General features: G+C 45.8%; 1 protein-coding gene across 1 annotated transcript; it reads left to right on the top strand.

Annotated features, from left to right (window-relative positions):
• Positions 1-1403: 1403 nt before the first annotated feature.
• On the top strand, positions 1404-8953 carry EN2 (engrailed homeobox 2). The gene is made up of 2 exons (XM_075922766.2): positions 1404-2796; positions 6337-8953. The coding sequence occupies exons 1-2, from the start codon at positions 2223-2225 to the stop codon at positions 6651-6653; spliced, it is 891 nt and encodes a 296-aa protein (XP_075778881.1). The 5' UTR covers positions 1404-2222; the 3' UTR covers positions 6654-8953.
• The last annotated feature ends 263 nt before the right edge of the window (positions 8954-9216 follow it).

The following is a 9216-nucleotide window of genomic DNA, read 5'->3' as shown; positions in this document are numbered from 1 at the left end:
CGGCCTCCCAGAGCTCCCGCCTCCGCAGGCTTCTCGGGGCCCCGCTCCTTTTCGGAGCAGGGGAGGGGAAGCATCGTGCGGCGCTCAGGCGAGGGGACTGTGTCTCTTAGCAGCCCCTGGAAGGGCAGGAGCTGTTTCCTGGAGTGTGTGTTTTGGCCCCTCGCCTTCATTTAGTCTTTGGCGCTGCTTGCCCGCCGATCACAGCAGTTTGTTGGCACTGTTACCCATTACTCCCCCTCTGCCGTCGTTGTGTGTGTGTGTGTGTGATGTGTGTGATTTTAAAGCGCCACGAACTCGCCTGCTCTTCCTTGACCTTTTGGTGACTTTCACAAATTCACGACCAGCCAAGCAAGCACAGATCGCAGGCTGCAGCCGATTATTTTGGTTTTGTCTGTGGGCGGATTGTTTTAGGGCCGTTCCGTTCCTTGCTGGCCAAAGAAGGAGATTTTTGGTAACACCAACAGGAAGGTAGGGAAAGGGTGAAGAGGGGGCCCACTTTGAAACTACACGTGAGACCCCCTTCAAAATTACATAATCCTCCCTTTTCAGTCCAGAGGTACTTTGATCCCAATTTGGGGTTTCAGGGGATTTCTTTCTAAAGACAAAGACAAGCAAGTGGAAGTCGTGGCAGCTTTTCAATACGAAAAATTAGCATGTGATTATTTGGATGAAAAAAAAAACTTCGGGGGGGGGGAGGGTTGGAGTGAGGGGCAGCATCGCCTCACATTGCCTGTCAATGGGAAACCTCTCTGTTTAATATTGTTTCTGAAGCTTGGAATACATGATCAAAGGCTCCTGTCCGGCTTTCCGCGGAATGATTCAATTATCATCCCCACTTACGTTTATTTCCCTGACGCCGCAACTAGCACCACCACCTTGGACGTTTGGGAAACCTTTGAACGCCTCGTCTCCCTGTTATATTTGCACCGTTCTTCTGCGGGTTGTATTTCAGGATCAGGAAAAAAGGGAGGGGAGAAAGTAGGGAGCGTACGGAAGAGTTGTTCTAAAATTAACTGCATTTGATTTGTCCCCTCCCCTTGCAAATAAAGGGGCTGCAGAAAAAAAATCCCTTTGTATCACACAGCACCTCGTTTAATATTATTTATGCATTTGTGCAAGGAATTATGGGATTTCTCCCTTCTCCCTCCCCCTCATAGTAAACAATATGGAAATAAAAAAAATGTATACTGGAGGCTTTTCTAATGAATCAGACAAAGATATAAAGCGAAGGAGATCAGCAGGGCAAGTGGTGATGTATCTATCTGTTGTTTAGGGGGTTAGCTGGTTCTGCATTCTCTCTCCTTTAAAAACACACAGACACTCGAGTAGAGAGGGTACTATTGCTTTAAAAGAAGGGGGAGGGGGCATTTAGAGGGGAAGGGGGGGCTGCTGCTGTCATTTACTAGAGTGCTACTGTATCACGTGTGGAAATGCCTCCTCTGCCATTGGCTGAAGGCACGTGTCTAGGATACCGGGCTTGCAACGTCACTTGAGGGGCTCTATTAAAAATAAGAACAAAAATCCAGAGTGAAAGTATTTCAGGTTCAGTTTAAGTGGCTTCTAAATTTATACCTAAAGTATAGCGAGACCGGGGGAGATTTTTTTCCTTATTCCTGCCATGTAACCTGGAATATTTCATTCAAAGAGGGGGAAAGAGAGACCTGCCTTGATTGTCCATATGTCTCTGTGTGTCTCAAGATGCGTGCGCTGTGCGGTGTGTAGAGAGAAATATGCACCCTCTTCTAGAGTGTCTCTAGCAAAGCAGATGGGGCAGCACTGACATTTTTATTATTATTTTTATTTTTTTCCCCTGGAAGGATCTTCACAATTTTTTTAGGATACTGTTGGCCTCTTTTTTTCTTTTAAAACCCAGGAGCTGGAGAAGAGAGAACGCGGGGGTGGGGGGTGGTTAATGAAAGTCCTAATGAGGGACACATTTGGGGGGAAAGAATGCATCGGTTTGCAGAACTGACAGGCTAACCCGCGGAAGAGAGGAGAGGAAAGCAAAGCGGGGGAGGGGGGGAAGAAGGAGGATTTAAAAACAAGGGTTTGGGGAAAGTTCGACCCCAGCTGAGGCTCTTGATTTCGCAAGCGACGGATTGTGAATGTTCCTGGAACTGAGTGGAGCCAGGAAACAAACCAAGACGCACTGAAACAAAACCCCGCGCACAAAGGGGGTGGGGGGCTTCCAACGAGGAACATTTGGGGATTTGTCATCCAGCATGGAGGAGAATGACCATAGTCCTAGGGCAGAAGCGGCGGAGCAGCAGCAGGAGTCCAGCAGCAGCAGCGAAGCAGAGCCCAACAGGCGGAGGGCGATGATCCTGCCCGTGGTTCTGCAGGCGCCTGGCAATCACCAGCACCCGCACCGGATCACGAACTTTTTCATAGACAACATCCTGCGGCCGGAGTTCGGGCGGAGGAAGGAAGCGGGGACCGGCAGCAGCGGAGGCAGCAGCGGCAGCAGCCCGGAGCAGCTGCTCTTAGCCGGCAGGGAGAACCGCAGGAGTCCTTCTACAGCGCCCGGGTCTGGGGGGCCACTCAGCGGCGGCGGAGGAGGCTCCGCGGGCGAAGGAGAAGGAGGCTCCAAAGCCCTTGCTCTCAATGGGGGAGCCAAGAAAGGAGGCGACTCTGGAGCACTGGAAGGCGCCTTGAAATCCCGGGGGCTAAGCGGCGGCGACCTGTCTGTGAGCTCGGACTCTGATAGCTCCCAAGCCAGCTCCAACACCAGTAACCAGCCCATGCTGTGGCCGGCCTGGGTTTACTGTACTAGGTACTCGGACAGGCCTTCCTCAGGTAAGACTTACCTCGGGACGTAGCCTAGCGCTGGCCAGGGAGGTTTAACCCAAAGATCCCGGCCTTCCCTTCCCCTAGCCCCTTTGGCTCCACTTGCCATAGCACAGGCGGCTTTCCTCCCAGCCCCTCTCCTCCCTCTCTCCCTATCAACCAACCATTGAATCAGTGAAGCCTAGGCTGATCTTTCCACATGGCTCTTCAGAAAATATTTGGTTGGTGGAAGAAGCACCAGAAAAAAATACACTAACCTAGATTTAAAAAACAACCCGTAGAGAGACAAGTTTTTTTTAAAAAAAATCGTATTTAAATGTAATGAGGAGAGGGGGATATTGTTATTACAGGCAGATGAAAATGAAAGCGGACAAACTAATTCCTACTGTCTATACACACACACACACACACACACACACACACACACAAAGCGATCAGCGGTTAGCTTAGCTAGATCTCAAAACAGAGAGGGACGGTGCTAGTGTGAGGATTTGGGTTTGGGCATGGTTTTAAAAAGAAAAGGTGGAAAAGAAGCCATTAAAGCCCCTTCTTTGAACTCCACGGAGATCCTTCAAGGAATCTGCCCATCTTCTCCTTTGGCTTGTTTGGAGGGTGAGGAGTGGAATTCATATATTCAGCTGCCTAGCCAATAGGCCTGGCATTGTACATTTTCAAACCCCAATATTTTGTTTATTCTTTTAAAGCAGGCCTTTAACTCGCCGCTGTCGCCTTGCTCTATTGTACATTTTCATACATGTAATTGAGTTCAGATCTTTAATAAGGGAATAGGACAATTTCCAGAGGATGAGAAAGTTAATTTCAGAGAATCCTGGGAAGGCGTGCCTGCTGGAATGAGATTTCAGAAGCAACTCCCGAAATTATCTCTGAAGAGATTTAAAACCCACCGGTGAATTTCCTTGTTTTAACGTAGGGAAAGCATGAGTGGATTTAAGGGGGACGCGTTAATCTACGTACACAAGAATTAGAAACCTCTTTAGAGATACTGTTTTCCGGGCTGTAAATCAGATATTAAAAATATTCACAAAAAAGTATTTCCCAACAGCGATTAGCCAATCTTGTCCCCCATCCCCACCCCGAACTGTTGTATAGTTGAGGAAAAGAATGTAGGATGGATTTTAAAAAATACTTTGTAATAAATGAGAGACAACTCTTTAGCTCCACAATTCCATATGAATAGAAATTTACTCCATTGTTCTCCACTCCTCTCCTTTGTTAATATTTAATTAACATATATCCTCACAATGGCACAGGCTAGAGAGAGAACCCTCGCTTGTGGTGTGCAGAATAATATTAAAAAGAATAAATAAATAAAATAGTAATAATTAGAATAATTGTTTACTCGACATGTGAGCAATGCAAAACTCCAACCTACTCCGATATACAATATAAACAAACGTTTGGATTTCTATATTATATCGATATAATGTAAGAAAGAGGGATTCTTAACCATTCTGTGCAGGAGATAAAAAATAGATAGCTGTCAATGCCTCTCGAGGTACACGTTTTACCTTTCAGTAGTGAAGCCATGTCTGGGTTTAAAATAATGTAACACATTTGTATTTTTAAAAATCCCAAAGAAATTGTATCCATTACAAGACACTATTTTTTCTGCAGATGTGTTTTGGTTAATTCCAGACAGTGAGACAGGCTATTTGGTACACTTACGAAACGGGCGAAAATTACACCATAGCCCTGGACACTTCTAAGTTTCCTAGATAATTATCCAGACAAGAGAAAGGGGTGAACTCGAGAGTCCTGAGCAAACTGGAGATCCGGGTTGTTCTTTTTACTGTAATTGTTTCTTTTTATTTCGAGCACAACGTGAGGAGCGATTTGAAACAAAGCGAAAGGGACAAAGAAAAAACTGTTTTCTAAAAGCTGAAGATTGTGTCGGACCAACGCCTTTAGAGCTAGGCTAGTTGGTTCGGATTATGGGAACGTGGCACTAAACTAAACAAGAAACAGCAAACCTGCCCCACAGGCGTAGAGGCAGAAATATGCAATTTCAAAAGAAAGTCACAATACGCCAGAAACCTAGGACGTAGCCGCGACAAACAGGGCTTAATTTTCCTTTTTAATACGTTGTGTTTAATAATTAGGGCTTTTAAACAGATGTATATAAAATATAATGGGAGGCTGCGGCGGGGGAATTGTAACCAGGAAGATGGTTGACACTTTCCCCAAGCGTTGTGGTCATTATTATGTGGCCTGTTTGCTCTGTATAATATAACTGAAGCTGGGAACTAATCAAGCCCGTTTTCTCTTGCGCAGAGTAGAGGCACTTCCTGCCTGGCTTTGTCAGTCATATTTCAGCCTGTGGCAGGATCCGTCTTCTGCCCTTTGATTGACTTGTCACTAGCTAGAAGTCTTTCCCCCCATGATCGCTTTAAACCCGCGGGTTTAGGTGCTGTTTACAGTCTGCTCACTTGCGGTGGCTGCTCACGTGTGCCTGTGCTTTTAGGGATCAGACACCGCACGGAGCTGCCATCATTGGGGTAGAACCATGTGTGACATTTCCAGAACTGTGGAGGGGGGATTAGGAAGCTCGCGTGGGCCGAGCACAGAGCCCCAGCGCCTGCCTGCCGAGTGTAACACAAAATCAAGAGGGGCCAGGGAGAGCAGGAGAACCAGGGATCTCGCTGGCTGAAACTGGGGTTGTTTTTTCCACCGGCCACAACATTCGCTCGCATACACAGCGGTCCAGAGATCAGAGGCCCTCCACAGGCGCATCTCCCAAGGAAGGGCTTCCAGAGAGGGAACTGGCAAATACACACAAGGCAGCCTTGCCCTGCGGCTGCCCACAACCTGCACCTCAGGGATGGCTCCTTTTTTTGTGGGGTGCCCAAGCGGCTGGCCCGGGCAGAGAGAGGAGAGCCCCAAAGGAAACAATGAACTTGGGTGGACGCGGCGCGTGCAGTGGCCCAGCTGTGGAAAGTGGCGCTGGAAGAGGCGTCTAGGCCTGTGTCCTCCTCCCTACTGGCCCCACGCCCCTGGGCAAGAGGGTTTTGGGGGTCCCAGGCAGCGGCTCCCATTTGACCACCAGATTGCGGGTCCCGAATGCCTCTTTCTCACGCACGCACCGAGACTCGGGTCTGTCCCTCTGCCCCCGCCCCTCCCCAGGCAGTCAGAGAGGGGGGAGGGGAGCGCTCGCTCTCCTCGCCGGGGCTGATCTAGTGACTTTAGTTTGAAACTCTCAGGCCAGAGCAGAGCGAAAGGAGGCCAACGGGGCCTTAGTGTCCCTCGGTGTCCGGCTCCCCCGGCTGGGCTCAGGGCGCCAAGTGAGGCACACACGTACCAGTGACCTCAAGCACGCAAATGTCAGATGCCGGGGGAGATCATTTCTCCCGCCCCTCCCCCAGTCATCAAAAGATGTTGCCCTTTAAAACCAACCCACCTACCCCAAACTCCTGGACACCCTTCCCAGCCCCCCGACCCCATCACTTCGGCGGTGAGCGCTGGGCTCGCTCTGAGTGTGTGTGTGTGTGTGTGTGTGTCTTATTATTTTTTTTATTTCGCCCTGGACCTCAGGCCCCCGATCTCGCAAACCAAAGAAGAAGAACCCCAACAAAGAAGACAAGCGTCCCAGGACAGCCTTCACGGCGGAGCAGCTGCAGAGACTGAAAGCGGAGTTTCAGACTAACAGATACTTGACGGAGCAAAGGAGGCAGAGCCTGGCTCAGGAACTCAGCCTCAACGAGTCTCAGATCAAAATCTGGTTTCAGAACAAACGAGCCAAAATCAAGAAAGCCACTGGCAACAAGAACACCCTGGCGGTGCATCTAATGGCACAAGGACTGTACAACCACTCCACCACATCAAAAGACGGCAAGTCAGACAGTGAATAGAAAGGGGGCCGGGGGACGGCTGGGGAAGGGGGCAAGTTTCAGTCAAAGTTTATACAATGCAATAATTTAATTAAAAATAAGGGCCAGTGTATAAAGATTAAACCAGCATTAATAGTGAAAATATTGTGTATTAGATATAATTCTGCAATATTCTATGTATATATAATTTACAGGTAAGGTGTAAAAATCCAAAATATCTGATTATAAAATATTTTTGAGTTTCTTTTTATTTTGGTTCTATGGAGATTTTAGATGGTATCTTTATGAGTTTTTTTAAAGCTTAAGTTACCTTTTTATAGACTTAAGCGCTGTTTTAATGGACATTGGACAATGTTTTTTGAAATTCAAAAAAATTAAAAACAATTTTTGCTGAAGTCCAAAGATTTTTATTGCTGCATTTCACACGACTGTGAACCGAATAAATAGTTCTCCCATTTGTTCGATGAGTTTTTACCATTTCTTTTTTGTGTTTGGCTTTGGGGATAGAAAACGATTCAATTTTTTAAAAAGGTTAACAGGGAAAGAAACCCCAAAGCTTTGTATTAACAAAAAAAAGTCCAAGAGCCTTTCTTTAATTTGCCCTCGCTTCTTCATTGGGTTGGGCTCAATCAAAGACTGGAGGGTTTACAGTGACTCTGAAAAAGCTGGCCAGCAAGGGATAGAGGAGATCAAGAAGGAGTTCATTTGGCGCTTCGTTGTTTGTTTATTTTCCTTTCCTCGTAGCTTGGTTGGGAAACTTTTGAAGTAAACATCACAACTTCCGGGAGTCTGTCATAGGAAGTGAACAAACAAAACACCCTTTTCCATATGAAGGAGCCTTTTCTTTTGAGTCTTTTGCCGTATGTGTGCGCGTGCAGCCAGAGAGTGCAAACAGACACACATCCCAGTTCCCGTTAGTTCGGCGCATTTTGGTAGCTTAGACGCTGCTTCTCTTTACCCCCGGAAGGCGTTGTCCTCTAGCTGGCGATCAAGAAAGTAGCCTGGGATGACTTTTGCGAAAAGCTCTGGTTTGTCTCGGACAAATCTGCACCAGGCCGCAGGGCAGAGCTGCTGGCGTTTGAAGTTAGGGGGTTCGGAGCGCCGGCTGCCCAGAGACAGACCAAAGTTGCAGACTGTCGTGGGAAGAACAGGTTCTCGTCAACAGCTGACTGAGAACTGGTGGGCTTCCTGTCGTATACATTAGAATACGTCTCTTTAAACTCTCCTACTTGTACTACTGCTGAGTATACAGGGTACTGAAAGCAAAAAATGAGTAGCATGGCGATCGGGTGAAGAACTTATCAAACTTATTGGAAGAAAAACTGGTAAACCCATCAACTCTGGATCTGAACTGGAAAAAAAACAGACTGAACAAAGACTATATACAAAATGCATCCATAAAGCCTCTTCCTGTCTCATGGCCTCCATACGGGCAGTGTTGGGCCAGGAAAAGAACAAATCAGGAGGGATAGAGGACTAGGGGAAAGGAGAAGTGGGGGCATTTATTTCAGCACCATCAACCCCTATTATATAAGTAATTCATAAGCAGGGAGAGGGATCTCAAATGTCCTGTTTTGGTTAGAAAGACAGAGGAGCCCGTCACAAGCTGTGGTATTGTATTTAAAAAAGTAGCCTAATATTACCCAATGAGGCGGTGAAGAATATTTGTCAGTCTAGAATATAGGACAGGCTTTAAATCAGACGTATCTATTCAACTGAATAGTAAATATGAAGGGACAGTCAGTGTAAATAAAACATTTCTTGGCATTTGGGTTTTGGTTTATTTCCCCCCTTGCAATTTAGGTTTCCGATTTGAAAACATGGTACCGTGTAAACTAAGTATTTTCAAGGTTTGTAGGGTACTTTCAATAGTTCTCCCCGTTCTAGATCCCCTCGGTTTGGAATAAAGTGTCCAAAATGTTGGCCAGGACCAGAAGGCACCCCCAGTGGGTGCGTATTGTACAATAATTCAGGACTGTAGTCTCCTTGATGATTGAGGGTGAATTTATCGCTTTGCCTTAAAACCTTCTTTATTTCACAGCTATAATAGACAAACATTGTACATATTAGCATAAACTTTAAAAAAGAAGCAAACTATAAGATAAAAGCTGTAATTTTAAATTCTGTGAATAATCATCAGCTGCTTACGAGACTGGATTAAATGACATTGCCTTTTAGCAAGAAAGCAAAGATTTTTTTTCAGTTTATAAAACGTGCATTTTACAATTGCAGTATCAAATATTTATAATCTTATGAAATATGAATGTTTCTATTTACAACTGTGGTCTCAAAATTGTGAACATTCTCACTGCATTTTGTGTGTTTAAATTCTTGAACATTGCATTAAATAAAACACTTTATTATGAAAAACACAACGTGTGACTTAAAACGTTGAAATGGTGTTTTATATAGTATAAATAGTATATCCTTATAGTGTATTTCTTAGTAATAAGACAATTGCACTGGAGCTCAGTTTTAAAGTACTAAGTGGAGTAAAACATTTCTATGAATGTGAATAGCCATTTGCTAGACGCACAATTTTGCAAGGAGATGTTTAATCAATTTCCTGGGTAATTAAGAAACT

The sequence above is a fragment of the Pelodiscus sinensis genome, chromosome 2 (genome assembly GCF_052426305.1).
Source record: "Pelodiscus sinensis isolate ZL-2025 chromosome 2, ASM5242630v1, whole genome shotgun sequence".
In the NCBI taxonomy this organism is placed as follows: domain Eukaryota; kingdom Metazoa; phylum Chordata; order Testudines; family Trionychidae; genus Pelodiscus; species Pelodiscus sinensis.
This window is presented reverse-complemented; position numbering and strand designations above follow the sequence as displayed.

What these genes read in the sequence shown, in the direction of transcription:
- EN2 (XM_075922766.2), top strand. Translation starts at nt 2,223, where the DNA reads ATGGAGGAGAATGACCATAGTCCTAGGGCAGAAGCGGCGGAGCAGCAG. An exon ending in CTCGGACAGGCCTTCCTCAG is followed by an intron (nt 2,797 to 6,336) that starts GTAAGACTTACC and finishes CCTGGACCTCAG; the next exon opens with GCCCCCGATCTCGCAAACCA.